The sequence below is a fragment of the Mustela lutreola genome, chromosome 3 (assembly GCF_030435805.1).
Source record: "Mustela lutreola isolate mMusLut2 chromosome 3, mMusLut2.pri, whole genome shotgun sequence".
NCBI lineage: Eukaryota > Metazoa > Chordata > Mammalia > Carnivora > Mustelidae > Mustela > Mustela lutreola.
In genome coordinates, this window is record NC_081292.1 from 108266190 (window position 1) to 108286342 (window position 20153).

General features: G+C 51.7%; 1 protein-coding gene across 1 annotated transcript; it reads left to right on the plus strand.

Moving 5' to 3' along the window:
• The first annotated feature begins 17063 nt into the window (after positions 1-17063).
• C1QL2 (complement C1q like 2) lies at positions 17064-19364 on the plus strand. The gene is made up of 2 exons (XM_059168935.1): positions 17064-17975; positions 18627-19364. The coding sequence occupies exons 1-2, from the start codon at positions 17292-17294 to the stop codon at positions 18804-18806; spliced, it is 864 nt and encodes a 287-aa protein (XP_059024918.1). The 5' UTR covers positions 17064-17291; the 3' UTR covers positions 18807-19364.
• Positions 19365-20153: the final 789 nt, after the last annotated feature.

Below are 20153 nucleotides of genomic sequence, written 5' to 3' on the forward strand. Positions count from 1 at the left end.
CTCATCTATAAAATGGGGCTAATGGCATATTGCTAGAGGAGAAGGTATGAGGATTATGTGAGAACACAGGTGACCAAGGGCTGTATGCATGCCTTGCACCCTGCTCCACTTCTCCCCTTCAAACTTTGTCATGATTTTGTTGAAAGGTGTGACATTTAAACTCTCTGGTTCTTCGCTAGGGGTAGAGCTCGTGGGGGTGCAGGCCTCCTCATCGCAGGGTTTGGGCCTGCGTTTGATGTGGCTGGTGGGTCCCCGCCCAGTTCCCTTCCAGTCCCAGGAGCCCTCCTGTTACTAGTGAGCTGTTTCTTTCTGCCGGAAGGCCACTTTATGAGTCACATAAAAAGGGACTTCATGGGGGATCTTTAGAACAAAAATTTCCACTATCTTTAGAGGATCTGACTCTCCAGTTTCCAAATTAATGAGGGCCCAGATTGACCCAGGATCTGGCAAAGGTTGGTCCCCGCTTTCAGACTTGCCGACAGTCTCTCTCATGCCCCTCCTCTTTCCTATTTATTTCTACCAACGGAAGTAACCCCCTCCTCTCCCTGCCTGCCCAAATCTTACCAGGTGGTGGAGTTCAAGATCCCCTCTTGTTAATGGCCCTTGCTTTTGCATGTGGCCCCGAAAGTCCTTCTCTTATCCTCTGGCTTCTAAAACCCAGATCGATTGTCCCTCTTTCTCTGAAAACCCTTCCCTGGGCTCACCAGACAGAACCAACGGGTCCTTCCTGCTTTAGCGGCCCAATCTAGATGAACCTAAACCGGAGACTAGACGGTAATAACTGCCTTTTGCCACCAGGGGGCGTCCAGACAGAGAGAGCAAAGGGGAAGCTCACCTCTGGGTCTCCTCCAGTTTGGACCCCGAGAAGGAAGGGACCCTTGCTTCAGTGTGCATAGGACACCGGGACCGCAGGGACGAGGATGCATGGAAGCCTGTCCTCAGAGAGACAGGGGCGCCACCAGCATCTGTCGCGGTTCACGGAATAACTGAGAAAGACTCAGGGCTTCCCACGGCCCTTCCCTGAGGGAAGGCTGAGACAGAAACGTACCCAGTCGGGAGCTCACCTAGGGTTCTCAGCCGAGGTTGGATCAGTGATGCTTCAAATACATTTTGCTTCTTCATAAAGCCCCTGGCTGTGGGGCCAAGAGTAAAGTCTATCTGGCAGTTAGAATCAAGACTCTTGTCCAGAATGGGTCACACCAGCCCAGGAGACCCTTTCCCAGATTCCACCCTGAGGAGGTTCTTATCTCTCTGGGCGCAGGCTGTACCCGCTGTGTACTTCTGGAGGGGCTTTTGTCCCCTACCTGTCTGTTATCCCCTCCAGGCAGGGGCCCTCAAAACCACATCTGGTTCATGCTAGTGTCTGGGGTGAGGCCTGGCCCAAGTTCCCATCCTGTAAATGCCTCCTGGGATGTCTTGCCCCGCCCCACATTTTCTGTGGGCATGCTGGAGGGTCCCAGATGTCCCCCACAGAAAAGAGGAGGGGGCAGCACCCTGAGCAAGGATCCAGATGAAAAGCCTCATGGAGTCCTGGGAGTTAACGGAGCGGGTCCCCACTTAACCCCCAACCAGTTCCCCTCCCTATGCGTGAAACTCCCCGGGACCTCTCTGTCTTCTCCTTGGGTGGTGTGATGGTCAGTCTCATGTGTCAACTTGGGGAGGCTTCTGTTCCTCAGATACTAATCTAGGGTTGCCGTGAAAGTATTTGGTAGATGTGATTAGTGTCTCTAATCAGTTGACTTGAAAGAGATTACCTCCATCATCTGGGTGGGCCTGATTCAAACAGTTGAAAGACCTCAAGAGTGGAGCTAAGCCTTCCCTGAGAAGAAATTCCACTGTGGACAGACAGCAGCTTCAGCCTGTGCCAGAAAGTTCCAGCCTGCCCTTCCTGGTGGTCTACTCTATAAATTTCATATTTGCCTAACTGCCTCCGTCGTCACTTAAGCCAATTCCTTGCAACAAATCTCTTAATACAGATGTCCCATTGGTTCTGTTTCCCTGGTGGAATCATACCTGTTGTAGAAGGGCTGGGCAGGGGGCACCTGGGTGGCTCAGTGGGTTAAGCCTCTGCCTTCGGCTTAGGTCATGATCTCAGGGTCCTGGGATCGAGCCCCACAACAGGCTCTCTGCTCAACAGGGAGCCTGCTTCCCCCACCCTCCCGCCTGCCTCTCTGCCTGCCTCTCTGCCTACTTGTGATCTCTCTCTCTCTGTTAAATAAATAAATAAAATCTTAAAAAAAAAAAAAAAAAAAAAAGAAGGGCCGGGCAGGCTCCCTTTGCCAGGGAAGGATGATGAATCAGGGTAATAAACTCTTGCCATCAGGGTACCCACTTATAGCAGGTGGTATGCTAAGACTTTGAGTGCATTGAATCCTCCAAGCAACATATGTCCCAAGTACTAGTATTATCCCCATTTTACAGACAGGCACCTGGGGCACAGAGGACTTAAATTATGGGTTCAAGGTCACACAGCACAGTGCAGGCCAAATTGGGGAATTCCTAACTCCAGAGGACAGGTTCCTAACCTCTTTTTGTACTAAAGACTCCTTTTGCAACCTGGTAAGGCTGTGGAGCCCTCCTCTGAAAGATTCTTTCCTATGCACAAAGTAAAAATGCTCAAGTTAAAAAGGAAACAATTTTAAAAAATATTTTTATTTATTTATTTGACAGAGATCGCAAATAGGCAGAGAGGCAAGCAGAAAGAGAGAGGAGGAAGCAGACTCCGAGGAGCAGAGAGCCCGATGTGGGGCTCAATTCCAGGACCCTGGGATCATGGCCTGAGCCGAAGGCAGACACTTTAACCCACTGGGCCACCCAGGCACCCCAGCAATTTTTTTTAATGATCAAACTATGTTAAAGCACAAATTTATGATGTGATGCTGAGGGACCTTTTCTATTAATGCCTTCCGTTCACTAGACTGGGGGGGCCTATGTGTCCTGTGGGCCCATGTCATCCTATCTGTAATTTCTGTTCTGGACCATGGGAATGTCTCTGATTCCTCTTGGTGACAAAGTCACAAGTCTGCTATCTCTACCTGTGGTTCCTTGCTTACCTTCCAAATGGAAGAAAATGCTACATTTCTAGTAGAGCGATAATAAGGATGTGTTTCTTCCCCCATCGAAGTTCCCAGATCCCTTAATAATCTCATATTGGAAGACAGCCTTTACCACCCCCTGGGTGCCTGTTTGGCAGGGATTTTTATGGAACAAGTTCATGGACACAAGTGAAGCCTGGGCAGACAGCAGGCACAAAACAGAGACATCTTCCCCTTTCTCCGTGCTGGGACTCAGGGAAGCATGAGGACCGAGGGTCCCATCAGAGGACACAGTCTGCTGGAATGACTCTGGTGCCAAGCCCAGGCTCTATAAGCCCTGAGGGCCAGCTCACCCTTGCTCTGGCGCTGGTGGCCCCAGGCCTGGGCCTGCTTGCATTCCCCACACGTCCGTGGTGTCATGGGGACGTCGGGCCCTGAAGCTCCCTCGCTGTTCCTCTTGGAGACAGAGGCCGTGGCCACCCGTGTTTCTCGCAGACCCTTTCTGTGTTTGTGTCAACATGGGCCACACTCATCCAGCTGGCTTAGCCTCTTGCATGCAGAGTAGCTTGGCGGACTGGTGGCTGAGAAGGGCCAGGCAGCGCGTTTCCAGGCAGAGAGCAAGGAAGGGATCAAGCGTGGCAGGTAGGGAGCCCACTTTCCCTCTCCCTGCTGGAGAGGGAGCCTCATGAACAGCAGGCAGAGGCCCTTAACATCCCACATCTCCCTCCCTCCCCGGGAAACCACCAGGCCAGGGTTGATGAAAAATAAATATCCCAGCCTGACCGTATGATTTTGGACTCGGCTTAGCTCCCACTTCTACCCCATCCCCTGCTTCATGGTCACTTCTCTCACTGGGAGAAGGAAAGGGAACTAAAATGCCCCCGGTGCTCATTATGGGCCAGGCACTTTGAATACGTGATCTCATCTGCTCCTCGTCACACCTGTGAAGGCTGCTATGACACAGATTTGATAGGTGAGGAAGTTCTGCTCGGAGAGAGCGTCTCCCCATGGTGAGAGGCCAGGATCTAAACCCACCACCAGCACCAGGATCCATTCTCTTCCACCTCACATGCTGCTCTCCTCTATTCAGCTTTTACCCATCCCTGATACCCAGCTCTCAGGCTGCACAGGTGTTTCCTCATTTGGAAATTCTCTAGCCTACTAATTCAGACTAAAGTGTGAGGGACACATTGGGTTACTCTCCCACATTGCATTTTCAGGGAGATATGCTCACTCTCACAGAATGATACTGGGGCTGGACAGGATTATTTGGGGTCTTGGGGGACAAGAAAGGTCTGAGGCCCGAGCTGGGGTGGGTGGGAGCTGAAAGCTTGGAGACCAGTGTTGGTAGCTGGGGTGGGGGACAGCACCATGCCCAACTCCACTTGAAACACTGTTTTCACAGAGCTGTCCTCACTGGTCCCCCACCCCCTAGCCACAGAGCCTGGTGAGTGAGCTGCACTGGCCTCTGGGGGAGCGCCTTTCTCCTGGGAGGGGCCAGTGAACTCTAGCCTAGAGCTATGATTCCATTTTTGCTCTCACTGAAGGAAGAGGAGGAAAGAGCAGGGGAGGTATCTCTACTCTATGACTTGGGGACTGGTTGAGTGACAGGGGGACAGGAGCTATGGCCCAGAGAGAATGTCCCTGCTCCTGGTCAGCCTCCCAGAGCCTGTCCAGGGAGATGTTCACTCCACTACTTGCCTTCTCCCATCTCTGAGTTAAACAGGGCTTGTGATTACACCATCTGACGGAGGGGGAATCTGAGGCCAGGAGAATGACTATAGACTCTTGGTAGAGCCTGGACTTGCAGGAGGGAGGACAGTGGCAGGGAGGGGGCTTCCTCTGGTGACAGTAATTCCTTGCCCTCATTTTTTTTTAATTGGAGTATCATTGCCATACAATGTTATATTAGTTTTAAGTGCCCAACATATTGATTTGACAGTTCTATACATTATGCAATGCTTGCCATGATCATTGTAGTCACCATCTGTCACCACGCAAGATTGTTACAATATTATTGACTATATTCCCTATGCTGTACTTTTCATCCCCATAACTTATTTATCTTATAACTGGAAATCTGTACCTCTTAATCCCCTTCACCTATTTTGCCCAGCCCCACCCCACCCCACCTCCCCTCTGACAACTACTAGCTTGCTCTCAGTATTTAAGAGTCTTTCTGGTTTTATTTGTTTGTTTTGGTTTTTTAGATTCCACACGTGAATGAAATCAGATGGAGTTTGTCTTCATCTGGATTATTTCACTTATCCTAAGTGAAGGTCCAGCCATGGAATTGTGAATTCTTGCCTTCATTTTTGTGAGGCACAAGCTTCTGGGAGGTTCCCTCCTCTCAGGGCATGCTCCAGAATCTTGCATGAAGTCAGCCGACCAGTTAGGTTAGGTGTGCTTTGTAGGCCGCTCTCAGGGCACTTGAAATTGGACTGTTAACCATCCCCACCCCTCCCTACACCTCCTCATGGATATCCCTTGATCCTGCTTTTATTTTTCTTGCTTTTCTTCACCTAGAAAAGCTCAACAAGCGTGCACGTGTGTGTGTGTGTGTGTGTGTGTGTGTGTGTGTGTGTGTAGGAGAGGAGTATGGGTAAGGTTGACATTTACCTCTAAACCTCTCTTAAACCCCAGAGGTAAGGAGCATTGCCATCCTTTTAAGATGAGACAGAGGTTCGGGGAAGAGAAGGGACTTGCTCAAGGTCACACAGCTGGTATGTGGAAGGAAGAGGCATGAGCCATTCATGCTTTGCATCTCATCATGCTGGTGAATGGCAGAGGACTTCATGGGTCACTCTCCCTGGCAACATGCAAGCATGCACAGTGAATTAGTTCATTAATTATGACCTCAATGAGCGCCATGGGTGTCCCAGGTGTTATGCTATGCACTGGGGTGCTAGGGATAAATAGACTCTTTCTTTCTTTCTTTCTTTCTTTCTTTCTTTCTTTCTTTCTTTTTTTTTAAGACTCTTGTTCTTGCTCTCAAAGAGCTCTTAGTATTTTGGGGGAGAGAGGCATATAACCTAATGATTGCAATTGACTGTGGCAAATTCCCTAATCAAAGGTGGTGACAAGTCAAGATATTGCTCCAAGATTTTAGAGCAACTAGCTTCTGCTTCAGAGATTCACAGAAGTCTACTGCTAGAGGAGACTTCTGAATTTGGTTTTGAAGGCTGAAAGGAGTTCATCAGGAGTTTGAAGTAGTAAGAGGAATGTTCCACATGAAAAATAATGAAACAGCTTGTGCAAAGACCACGTGGCATTTCTGTGGGAGCCTTCGAGAGACAATGCCTTAATCCAGAACTTTCCAGATTGGGTTTCACAAATACTAGTGCCCCTGCAAATAATAATGCCAGGAAATGGTAGGGCTTCCTCAATGCCAGGCACTCTTTTACAAGCTCTCAATGTATTCACTCATTTAATTTTCACTGCAACCCTCTGAGATAGGCACTACTGTTATCTCCATTTCACAGAGGAGGAGACAGTAGCACAGAGAGGCTAAGGATTTTGCTCAAGGAAAGACAGCTAGTTGACAGCAGAGCCAAGATTGGAACTCAAGCAAGAATGTTCTAGACTCCATACTCCACTCAGTACATAAAATCTGGCCAATAATGTCAGAAAAACAGCACAATGACTATTGGCCTAGTAAAGGTTCTGGAAAATATATCAGCAAAAGAAACACACACATGCAGATGTTTTGGCCAAGAGTTTTCCAAACCAATTTTATTTAGACATACATTTTTTTTCTTTTAAGAATGAGCACATGGAAAAACACTATGAGAATTGCAGCCTTGTTCCTGAGAGTGACTCTGATACAGCCCAGACCCCTTGTTTGGAGGCTGAAGGATTTCTCTAGTTCCTGATGATCTCCAAGCAGGCCTGCTGGGTGCCATCTTCATCTAGAGCTTCAGCCCTTCCTAACAGAATCTCCATGACCATGCACTCCTTCACACACTTTGCAATGCAGAGAAACAAAAGGCATTAGAGTCTGAAGGAAGCCTTTTTGGTGTCATCACAGCTGCACTTTTAGCCTTGTGCTTGATTTCTCTCTCTCCTGACTGGGAGGAGGAGTTGTTGTTGGAGAGGGTTAGTGGTTGCCTCATAACAGCTGAGTTTCATGGTGTATGTGTGTGTGGCAGGGTGAGCACAACACAGAGCAAGAAGCCAAGAGGAAGGAAAGGTGAGAGGCAGAGAGGGAAGAACAGTTCTCCTACCCAACCTCTGGCTCAGCCAGCAGGAGAAGTCTCTTGAGCAGGAGTGAGGCTGGGAGAGGGAGGGCATATGTAGAGTGTTCAGTGTTTCCACAGAGAGCTGTGGCCTCACATTAAAGCCGGGAAACATGAGTTAGTTCTTGGATTTCTGAAACCGGATTCCTTCCTGCTAAAGGAAGTCTGGCAGCCGCAGCCATTAGCACCATGGACAGCGCCGCCTGCCAGGTGAGCCCTGGGGAAGGCCTGGACTTGGTGCTCAAGAACAGACACGGGGAAGAGTGGGTTTTGAGAGAATTCTAGGATATTTTTGCACTACATAGATGGGATCTTAGCAGGACTCACTGTCGTCTGTAAGCCCCCCTCTGCTCCTATGTCACCAAATGGACACAGGGTCCCAAAGGAAAACAAATGCTGGCCAGGGACCCAGAAGACAGTACCAAAGGGAGGGTGATGGAACCAGATGATATATCCAGGTGCTCCAAGGGTGCACAGAGATGGCTGGGGTCCCAGGAGCACTGTGGTGCTGTATTGGGGTTCCTGCCTTGTCTGTATCTTCAGGGCATAGCCTGGTGTAGCTTCCCATTAATGGGGCAGTGGTCAAGGGTCCTGATCCAGGGCTAAGTTCTACATCTGCCCAAGAAAGGGCTGAGTCTCCCTCTAGGGGAAATACTTACAGTCTCAGATGAACCTTTGAATCAAAAGCCTGCTTCCCTCTGTAATCAATAAGTGTGTTTTCAGGACATGGAAACTTTATTAACAGCAAAAAAGGAGCACAAGCTTGCAAGGAAAAAAAACAAGTAAGACTCTGGTGGCCTCTGGAGCTCCTGGAAGCTTGCTGTGCTGCCCAGGGGAAGAAACAAACAAACAAAAAACAACCACCCAGCACTGGCCTTCCCTGTCTCCTTCTGCTCCATCTCGTAAAAGCGTGTTGAGAGTTCAGTCCCAAGTCTAGTGCCGTGGAGATGAAGAGACCAAAATGGCAGGGTCTTTTCTTGAAGAACATACAGCCTTCTAAAGGGGGAACATCATTCAGAGAAAGCAGGATAATGCTCTGGGGTTGGCATTTGCCCCATGTGTCACCCCAGTCCTGGACCTTAAGTGGCTTGGGTGAGGCAAGTCCTTTTTGGTGGGTGTTTTCAGGGAAGCAAAAAGAGGAGGATGGAAAGGTAATCTGCAGAGGCTTACTCAAACAGCAAGGAGCAGCATGTTTCTGTTTTCAGCTGGATTTCTCCCTTATCTTGCACACAGTAGGCACTCAATAAATAGTTGCTTCATGGATGAATAATTGAACGGCAGCACCTCGCCTGCTAGAGGACTGGCCGGCATGTGGTGGGAAAGTGGCTGGCTCAGTGGAGGGACCCCCCAGCTTGACTCACGATCCCCTGGCATTTCAGAGAGCTGTCTTTGGCAGCTGGGGAACTTGCGGGGGCCCTTGGGCTCTGGAGAAAGCAGACCAGGCACAGCTACAGATCCACAGCTCTGTAAAGACCCAGCCTGGGTGAGCTCCTCAGGAGAAGGATAATTAAGGCCCCCGTCAAATCTCTGAGAGAGCCGGGCGAGGGCTTTCAGGGCTGGCTGACCCTCTTGACTCAAATGTGTTGCTGCTGCCTCTGGGCTAATGGGCTGGTGGGCGCTTCCTCATTGGTCACTGAGTAGAGCTGTCTGGATATCTTCAGGGGCTCAAGCTGGAGGGATCTTCCCCCACCCCCTTTCAGCTGTCAGCATCTCGAGCTAGAGTTGGAAATGAGAAGGAGCCCTGGGGTCACGGTGGCCCAGCCTCCCAGAACGGCAGGAGCTTGTGTACTCAGCCTTACTGCCCTCTGGTCCTCAACTGCAGGGCACTTGTTCCTGCTTCAGAGGACTGGATATTGGTATCCATACCCCAAAAAATGCCTGCTCTAGTGCCCAGCATCTTCCTTTCAGATTGATCACCCGGTAAACACACTGGAAGACTAAGGAGCTGGGGGCTGGATGTACAGCACAAGTGTCTGATTTTGGCTCCGGTTATGATCTTGGAGTCCCGGGATCAAGCCCCACCCTGGCTCTGTGCTTAGCAGGGAGCTTGCTTCTCTCACTCTTTTGACCCCTGCCCTTCCCACCCCCTGACTTGTGTACACTGTCTGTCTCTCTCTCTCAAATAAATAAATAAATAAATAAATAAGATCTTTTTAAAAAATGAAATTAAAGGGCATAGTGATTAATTGTTGCAGGGACAGGAAGTTTGATAGGAAAAGTGGTACATGCAACATACAGTCTATACCAGCCCAACGCAGATCGCTTTGCTGTATAGACCAGTCTCTTCACTGTGCCCCAGTCACCCCTTGGAGGGCTGCAACTCTGCTGTCCACCCAGATCTCTTATCAATTCAAATCTTACCTGTCCTTTAAGGTTATGCTTTGTCTCTTTGTCTTTGGGTGAGCCTCCTGAATGCCATGGCCACCGTGACTTGTTTTTGGCAGCCTCTTCCTGTCTATATCCCTTGTCTACACCACCTGAATAGACACCTTACATGGCTGCTTGGGTGCTTTCTATATTTTAGTCTTGTCCCTCCAACTGGACTATAAGCTCTTTAGCAAGGTCATCATTCTTTTTTTTTTTTTTAAGTTTTTATTTATTTGAGAAAGAGAGTGAGAGACATAGAGATCACAAGCAGGGGGGAGGGTTAGAGGGAGATGCAGAATCTCCGCTGAGCCAGGAGCCAGATGTGGGACTCGATCCCAGCACCCGGGAAATTATGACCTAAGCTGAAGGCAGAAGCTTAACCAACTGAGCCACCCAGGCACAAAATTCATCATTCTTGAATCCTCACTCACCTGTTCCTACCCACCCCACCCCATCCTTGCACAGCAGTGTTCTGCATATGGTAGGTACTCAATAAAATCCTTACTGAGAGAATGAATAAGCGAATAAATGAATGCATAAAGAAGGGAAAAAATAATGAAAAGGGAGGGGAGAGGAGGGAGGGAGAGAATGAAAAAAATGGTTTTTGCAAAGGCTGGCAAGAAGTTGCATCGCTGGTAAACTTAGTGTCCCCTCCTTGCTCTTCTTTCTTACTCTTCCACCATAAAAAGTGTTTTCTTGAGCAAACCATGACATGAGATAAGGGAAATTTTCAAGCAATATACAGTAGTCAAGAGCTATAAATATTTATTTATTAAACACTTACCATATTCTTATTTTTTTAAAGATTCATTTATTTGAAAGAGAGAGAGCCCATGAGAAGGGGGAGAGGTAAAGGGAGAGACAGAATCCTTAAGCAGACTCCCCACTGAGTGCAGAGCCTGACGTGGAGCTCAGTCCCAGAACCCTGAGCCCCTGAGACCATGGCCTGAGCCGAAACCAAGAGTCTGACGCTTAACCAACTGAGCCACCCAGGCGCTTCTTACCTTGTTCTTATGATAGTTCCTGCCCTTAGGCTTACATTTAGCTGGGAGATAAAAGCAGCACACACAAAATCTTCAGGGAGAATGACCTAGTGGCTGGAATCCCAATGGGATATGGAACAACTATTGGGAAAATTACCTACAACAATGATATTTGTAAATATATAAATTTATCTCCACTTCTTCATCTGTAAAGCAGGCACGCATCCCACAGAACATTAAAAGAATTAATGTATCTAAAACTCTTGGGGTAGTCCCTGTTGGTAGTCAGAGCTCAGTAAACATTACCTATTGTTATTATTACTAAAGATATTAAACTTCTATTGCATTTCTGTTCTGAGTTGGGTTACTAAGAACTTCAGGCACTGGATTATCCTGGCTCCCTCTTGACTGTTGATTTCCTCCTTCATATTTTATCATTTTCACTAGCAAATAAACAGGCCCATCTTCCTCACATCCTGGATCCCACAGTGGCATGTGGCTGCCACCCCAGTCCCCCATCCCCTGCCTTCTGCCTTCTCAAGCTTCTCAAGAGTAGTCTGTGAAGTTTCCCTTTTCTTGTCTAACACACATGTTTGTTTCCCTGCAATCCAGTGTTTTCCCCCTTCTCCCGACTGGTAAGGATCTTATTAAAGTCTTGTAAAGTCCTTGCCTGTAGTCAGGCAAGGCAAACTGCTGTAACAGATATCCCCCAAATTTTAGTAACTTAACCCAATCCAGATTTATTTCTCACTCAGTTCATGGTTCACTGTGATGTGGCATGGGCAAGAGGGGAGAGGGGACTCTGGTCCATTCAGTAACTCTGAGACTCAGACTCTGTTTCTCTGGTGGCTCTGCACTCCCGGGCACCTCACCTCAGAAGCCTCTGGAACTAGCCGCCAGATAAAGGGGGAAAGAGCTTGGAAGACTGCATGGGAAAATACAGCAGCCAGGCCTGAAAATGGCTTATTATCACTTCTGCTCACATTCTCTTGGCCCGAGTTCCAGCCAATGTCCTCACCAGTCTTCAGGGGAAGCTGACAAATGCAGTTTGGCTGTGCCCAAGAGGAAAGAGAAGTGGTTTCATGAGGACATGCCATTATCCTTCCTACAGCCCCCAGGAACTTCAATGCTGCTACAGCTACTGGATACTTTTGGTCTTCATCTTACTCTTTGAGCAGCTTTCCAATAACTGATCATATCTTCCCTCTTGAAATGCTTTTCCCTGTAAGCCGTCCTCTTTGTTTTCCTCCTTCTTCTGGCTAAGTCTTCTCAATCTCTGTTGCAGATTTCCCCTTCTCCTCGACCCAGCTTCAGAATGCCTGGGGTAGAGAGCTTGTTCATCCTGAGACTGGGTTCTCCCTCTCTCTCTCTGTCCCTCATTCTCCATTCTGCACTCTTGAGGCTACAAATAATCTGTAACCTGAGGACTTTCTGGTGTATATCTGCATTTTTGACCTCACCTCTGAGCACTAGACTCGTGCATTGCCCAGGTGATGTCTTCATCAAATATTTCACCAATATCTCAAACTTAACATTACCAAACTGACCTCACAATTCTTTCTACCTCCTACCTCCCATCTCCCACAACAGATTATCTTTCCCCAAATTTCCCTTTTCCCGTGTCCATTTACCCAGCTGCTAAAGCCATATCTTAGGAAGTGAACTTGGTTTATCATCCTCTTCCTCCCCTTCTCTTAACTTCCATCTTGAATCCATCAGCAAGACCCATGAATTCCATGTTCAAAATGCATCTAAAATTCACCTCCTCCTCTTCTACAATTCCACTCCAAGACACCATTACCTTTTGCCTGGATTATGCAATAGCGGCCAAACTGGATTCCTTATTTCTATTCCCTCACTCACACCATTCACCACATAGCAATGAAGCTGTTGTTTGCAAAATGGAGACAACCTTGTGCTACTTAAACTCCTTTAGGGGCTCTCAACAACACTCAGCATAAAATCCACACCTTTTAACCTGGACCACAAGACCTTGTGTAGTGTGACTTCTGACTTTACCTCATGCTGCTCTTCCTCTTGGGGATGGAGGTAGAAGATCAGCCAATGTATTCAAGATGATGTCTCCAAAGAGCTTACAGTCTGCTTGGGGGGCACAGATCCAATTCCAAGAAAGCATGCTGGCAAACAGCCATGCCAGGTAGTCACTATTTAAATATAAACCCAAGTGATGTGAGTAGAAAGAAGTATAGGGAGACTTACAGGATAGCTAGAGTGGTCAGGGCCTGCACTGAACAGCACCACTGTGCTGGGTGCATTTGGGATACAGGAGAGAGGCAGACCGTAGGGATGAATAGTATTTGTGGAATAAGGGCACCTGGGTGGCTCAGTGGGTTAAAGCCTCTGCCTTCGGCTCGGGTCATGATCGCAGGGTCCTGGGATCAAGCCACGCATGGGGCTCTCTGCTCAGCAGGGAGCCTGCTTCCCCCCTTCTCTGTCTGCCTCTCTGCCTACTTGTGATCTCTCTCTCTGTCAAATAAATAAAATCTTTAAAAAAAATTTTGTGGAACAAATGAATGCCATGATTCCTGACTTAGTAGAGCTCACAGCTTGGTGGGGGAGGCTAATAAGTAAACAAATATTTGGTCATATGCTATATGATGGCAGGGCCATGTATATTCAAGGTATTTCTTTTTCTTTGGAGAGAGAGAGAGAGAGTGTGTGTGTGTGTGTATGAGCAGTGTGGGAGAGGGCAGAGGGAGAGGGAGAGAATCTTAAGCAGGCTCCACATTCATCGTGGGGCTGATCTGGGGTTCGACCTCACGGCTCTGAGATTGTGACCTGAGCCAAAATCAACAGGAGGACACTTAACCAACTGAAACACTCAGGCATCCCCATTCAAGGTGCTTTAAGGGTACATGGGCAGGAAATGTCAGCTTTGCTTAGAGACAGGTCAGGAAGACTGCAGATAAAGAAGGGAGACTTTGCTGGAACTTGAAGGATACTTAGGGATGAGTCCAGAGAGATGAGCAGGGACTGGTATCCCAGGTTGAAGACACTGGAGTACAGATGAAAAGTGGGGCTCTCTCTTGATGGGGGCCATTAGAGTGTCAGATAAGACAATATGTGACCAACTATCAAACTATATATCACAGACCACAAGGACTTTGTGAGAAGGTAGAAGTGTTGGTTCAGGCTGGCTTACTGGCGGCAATTTGACACAGATTTGAATCACTACGGGGCCTTAAAATGTAAAGCCATGGTCTAAATGGAAGGCAATATAGTAAGAAAGGTCATAATTAATATTAATGAGAAGACAATCACCGATGATGAGACTCACTCAGGGAGAGCAGAAGCCAGGATGATGGGGAGGTATGTTAAGTGCTCCAACAGGCCACTCTGTCTGGCTCTGCCGTGGTGAGGGGCGGGGGCAGGGAAAGGACCGGATGACTTTATGTGGTCTGGGGCAGGAGGCTGCCCTCTCTCCACCTGTTCTAGCTGCCGCTGTCCCGGCTCGTGGTAGAGGGCTGACTTTAGGAAGAAGCCCTCTTCCCTGCAAGGCCATCGGTGCTCCCGGGAAGGCTGATCCCCAGGAAGGTTGCTTTGCCTGAGTCTGCGAGGGTGAAAGCCTGCCTCTCAAATATTTGCCCCTCCTTGCTTCTTCCCTGCCCAGATTCTGCAGGGGTGAAAACAGGGAGATTTGAGGATGGTGGTCTACAGGGCTGGGGCATTCAAACTGAGTGACTGTCTGCCTGGAAAACAGTTTTTTTCCAGGTGGACCTGGGGGATGGGAAACACTCTGGACAGCTTTGGCAGAGCAGGGTAGCCTGTGGGGTGGGGGGTGGTCCTGTCTCCCTTTGGGGAAGTACAGAGCATGTGGGTGGTCTTGGGTCTCTCTCTTTTTAAATTCACCAATCCACCCCCACATTGCTTACTACCCACCTGTCTCATCTTAGTGGTCTTGATCATGGAGGGTCTACGGTATCAATAGGTAATAATAATAAAGATAACCTTTACTGAACCAGCGACTCTTCTACTCCTTTAGTCTCTTAACAAGTCTGAGACAGGTACTTTAGGCATTCCCATTCTTCACAGGTGGAGACTGAGGCTGAGAGGTGAAGCAATTGCCCAAAGTCATACAGATACAAAGCTACAGATCTGGGACTGGGACCAGACCGTGTGGCTCCTAGAATCATGTTGGCTCATGAGTTTTAGGGGTGGCCCTAGGAAAGGGAACAGAGGGCTCCTAAGACTCCGCAAACCAATGGAGAATGAGGCCAGGAAGCTAGCTAATAACAGAGTTTACTTTAAGTTCTCAGAGCCCCTGGTCAGGGATTGAGGAGTTGAGCTCTATCATGTGGATGGGGGACACTGGGCAGCACCATACACTTTCAAAACCTCTGTTTTCTCATCTGTATAACTGAAGAGTAATTGCTAATCCATAGGGATACTGGGAGAAGGTGAAGGAGCACATGTGAAACGCCTGATGCATCAAAGTGGGTGTCCAATAAATGAACTCCTTCTAGGTGCAGTTTGCTTCAAGCTAGCCATCTTTTCCGCAGATATGTACGGAGGGCCTATAGGTACCAGGTGACAGATCTTATGCTATGCCCTGGGAAATACGCCCATGAAGGAAGAAGCGGGAGCATCATGGGGTGGGGTGGGGAAAGGACCCAGGGTGACCAGAGAAGCAAAATGGATTTTTAAGTAACCCACGAGAACACCATACCTGAAAAATGTACATTCTTCTCAAAGCAACAGCCTCAGGAGGGCACGCGGTTGTTCCAGAGATTCTGATGGTTGCTGAGTACCGATAATCAACACTTGGACTCTCTTCCCAGGTTTCTCTGGGTGCATTCCCATGTCAGGCTGGGGGACCACTAGAGCTTTAGGAAGATAGTCTCAGAGAAGGCAATGCCCAAAGTCACACAGCTCCTCGGGGTGAGAGGAGAACCAGAAGTCCAGTACCCAGGAGCGGTCCCCATCCCTCCTTTATCCTCACATGCTGCACTGGAGATGGATAATTCTTCTCTAAATCCACTGTCACCACTTATTCAAAAACTTTGGCTCAAAATGGCTTAGGTCTATTTTTTCTTCATTTTTAAAAAAGATTTTATTTATTTATTTGACAGAGAGAGAGACAGAGATCACAAGTAGGCAGAAAGGCAGGCAGAGAGGGAGGGGGAAGGAGGCTCCCCCTGAGCAGAGGGGGTGGCGGTGGGGGGAGGCTCCATCCCATGACCCTGAGACCATGACCTGAGCTGAAGGCAAAGGCTTAGCACACTGAGCCACCCAGAAGCCCCTATTTTTTCTTTAAATACTTAACTAAACCCACCTCAGTAGGAGGGAGCCAGGCATGTTCAAAGAAAACTGTGGATCTGCCTGGTAGTGGTGGGCAGGGAGTGGGAGCTGAGGGTCCCAAGGTTACCACCAAGTGCGGGGTGTCGAGGATTTGCATTTAAATGATCTTTATACAGATGATAAGAGCCAATGATTTGGTAGAAGAAAGGGACCGAGGCTAATAAACTCTTCTATCATGGCTTTGGGTTTTTCAAAGAATGAAAGAGACGGCGGGGTGGTCTTCTGGAGCTCATTTAACAGCTTGACGTTCTCGGACTAGGTGTGAGAAACACCTTCCAGAAGCAAGATTTATTTCATTCGGAAGTAAATCAGGAGGGCTTTCAGAGTCCTTCGTTCCAGGGACTCAAGGGCCTGAGCTTCTCCTGGACTGGGTGGGTTGAAGTCTGGTCCCTCTTGCAGGCAAGGGGGATGGATTAGGTCCTCCCCAATCCCATTCGCCCCGCACCCCGCCAAAGACCTGGCCCGCACTGGGATTCCTGGAACCTTCGAGACCTGGCGGCGGTGCCCGTCCACGCCTGAGTACGCGCGTGGGCGTGTGTGTGTGTGTGGTGAGTGGGAGGCGCGCGAGGGTGGCCGCCGGTGGGTGTGTCAGAGGCGCCGAGGCCGGGGATGCGCCCGCTGCGCCCACTTGTGGCTCCTGGGAGCCGAGGAGGAACCGCGCCTTTGCCGCCTCTGCCGAGGACGCCGCGGGATAGGAGGAGGACCTAAGGCTGATGACATGAGGGCGCCGTCTCCCGAGTGATGGCAGCGCGCGCTGCCTCGCCGCCTCCGCCGCTCAGCCCCGGACTCCTTACGTCAGGGTAGCTGGGTCCCCCCTCCGCGCGGGAGCCAGCGAGCAGCGGGAGAGCAGAACAGAGCGCGCCGCGGAGCCGGGGCGCCCTCACTGCGCGCGGAGCCCCGCCGAGCCCCGCCGAGCCCCGCCGAGCCCCGCCGAGCCCCGCTGAGCCGGGGAGGAGGCAGTGCCGCCAAGCCCGCGCGGGACGCGGCAGCAGCACCCGGCGCTCGCCAGCGGTCGCCGCCCGGACCCCTGGGGCGCCGGGCTCAGCCTGGGCGCCCCCCGCCATGCGCGCCGGGCTCCGCGGCTTCTCCGAACAGCCCCAGAGCGGTGGGCACCGGCACCTGGGCCGAGGCGCCTCTCGCTAGAAGTGGTCGGGATTCCGGAGCAGGGGGTCGCCACGTCGGGGACGCGGCCGGGATCCGCGGAGTCGGCCCCCGAGCGCGGGGAGCGGGGCCGCCCGCGCCGCCCCACCATTACCTCCCCGGGTGGCAAAGAGGAGCTGGTGGCGGTCGCCTCCCGGCTGTGGCAGCGGCGGCGGCGCGCCTGCCTGGCGGCCGTCGGCGTGCTCCTGGCCATGGCGCTTGGGCTGCTCATCGCCGTGCCATTGCTGCTGCAGGCGGCGCCCCCCGGCGCGGCGCACTACGAGATGATGGGCACCTGCCGCATGATCTGCGACCCGTACGGCGCCGCACCCGGCGGGGGGCCCGCCGGCGCCAAGGCGCCGCCGCCGGGACCCAGCACTGCCGCGCTGGAAGTCATGCAGGACCTGAGCGCCAACCCTCCGCCCCCTTTCATCCAGGGACCCAAGGGCGACCCGGGGCGACCCGGCAAGCCGGGGCCACGGGGGCCCCCTGGAGAGCCGGGCCCTCCTGGACCCAGGGGTCCCCCGGGGGAGAAAGGCGATTCGGGACGACCCGGGCTGCCCGGCCTGCAGCTGACGGCGGGCGCGACTGGCGGTGTCGGGGTGGTAGGTGGCGGAACTGGGGGCGGCGGCGACTCCGAAGGCGAAGTGACCGGCGCGCTGAGCGCCGCCTTCAGCGGTCCGAAGATAGCCTTCTATGTGGGTCTTAAGAGCCCCCACGAAGGCTACGAGGTGCTCAAGTTCGACGACGTGGTCACCAATCTCGGCAATCACTACGACCCCACTACCGGCAAGTTCAGCTGCCAGGTGCGCGGTATCTACTTCTTCACCTACCACATTCTCATGCGCGGCGGCGACGGCACCAGCATGTGGGCGGACCTCTGCAAGAACGGGCAGGTCAGTCCCCCTTCACCGCCGGCCCCTGCAAATCCCCGCAGACTCTCCTCCCCATCCCGCGCCCCAGACCGCCTGGGAGACCAGACTCCTTTCTCCCCACTCGCGAGCGCCCGGCGAGCCCCGGGAGGGAGCGCGCCGCAGCATCCAGCTTCCCGGTGCGCCCCGGTCGCGTTTGTCCGAGTGTAGCGCGGGCGGGCTGTGCCCCAAGCGCCCAGAGACCCCGCCACCGGCACTTTCCAGCTACTAGCGCCCTCGCCAGCAGCCCCGCGGACTCCTTGGGAACCTCATCCTTCTTTACCTCTCCCTTTGCGCCCCCGTCGCCCCTTTGCCCTCCGGTCTTCTTTCTTCTCCGCCCCGGTCCCCCTTGTTCTCCCCCTTTCCCGCTGGGTCAGGGTTTATGAAGCCCCCTCTCCCCTTCCTTCCGGGACTTGACTTGCCGGCTGCCGAGAGGAGGGGACCGGAAAGGAGCTGGCCAAGTTGGAAAGAGAGGAGAGAGAGAGAGAGAGAGAGAGAGCGAGCGAGCCTGGGTGAGAGTGTGGACCCTGGAGCCTCGGACAGAACGCCTGCGGGGGTTGAGGGTCGCCATGTGGGTGTTGGGCAAGGCCCAGGCGGGGGTGCCGGGACCCACCTGCTCTGGCGGCTCGCCCCCAGGTCCGGGCCAGTGCCATCGCTCAGGACGCCGACCAGAACTACGACTATGCCAGTAACAGCGTGGTGCTGCACCTCGATTCAGGGGACGAGGTGTACGTGAAGCTGGACGGTGGGAAGGCGCACGGAGGCAACAACAACAAATACAGCACATTCTCGGGCTTTCTTCTGTACCCGGATTAGCCGCGCTGGGAGCTGGCAGAGTGGCTTCAGGCCGCCCCGCACCCGTGGCCAAGAACTGCTCCGTGGGTGGAGAGGACCACTCTGCTTCCTGACACTTCCTGACATCGACGGAAAAGACGCATCCCTGCTGTCCTCCCTGACCCGCTCTGACCTTAGTGTGTCTGCGACTCACCTGGCTCCACTCTGGGCTGTCCTCCTGGTCCCTGTCCCCTACCTGGGGATATTGAAGGGGATGCCCAAGTGGTGAGGTGAGTGTGACCCCGACCCCAAGGTGGAGGCAGCTCAGTTCAGACTTCACAAACCTGATTGGACTGGACAGGCCTGGCGGGAGGCCTGCCCTTCCAGTCCCCCTCCTCCTCCTCGGAATGCCCTGAGAGGGAGGGCTCCCAGCCCTGGTCATGCAGGTAGGCCAAAGTGAGCAGGAGCTCCTTGGGGCATCCTTCTTTGTGACCCAAAATACCTGTGCAAATTTCCCTGTCCATCAGCCAGAAACCACCCACAGCAGAATCCCAGCAAATGGAAAATTCTCCTCTCCACTGCATTCCCGAGTCAGACCCACCTTGATGCATTAAATTATGTTTTTAGACTATGGTCTCCGACTCTCTCTTAGCGTGGCCCCAGGACTGGGCGGTGGGGGGGAATGGGGGTGGCGGCTCCAGACATCCTTCTTGGCATAAAGACCTTAACTGGGCCCTGAGTAGCATCACCTACACCCTGCTTGCCAGCCACCCAGACCCTGCCACCTGGGGTGGGCGAAGAGACATGGGGAGATGGGATGGCAGCCTCCCACCCCTGGGTTATAGGACCCCCAGAACCTGAAGAGCCCAGAGGAAGGTGGGGGAAAGTTAGAGGCCCCTGGAGAGGATAGCTTTATGGGAGGAGGTCAAAGGGAAGGGAGGGGAAGAGGAGGCATGCTCTTCTGCAAATGGGAGGGATGAATGAATCACTCTCCAGCAGGTGGTCTCTGAGATGTTTAACCCCTAAAGGGAAACGCAGAAGTCCTCCAGAGATACACCCACTCAGGCACATAGTACACTCAGCACAGGTCCGTTTGCTCGCAAACCAGCTAGATCCATATCTCAGAATAGCTGGTAAATGGAGATAATTCTGTGAACCATCAGTTCCCCAAATTCACTGGGAACCCCGCGTTGAGATAGGCACTATGCAGGAGGGACAGCACTTTTCTAGGGCCTTCCCTTCCATTTGCATGGTAGTACGAGTTCTGAATGTAAGTGCTTTTTGGGTCTCTCCTCTTTACTTCCCTTTGCCATTCCACACGCAGGAGTTAGGAAAGCACCCCATGTGGCTTTGATTTTTTTTTTTTCTTTTTACTCATTTGTTTCGCTT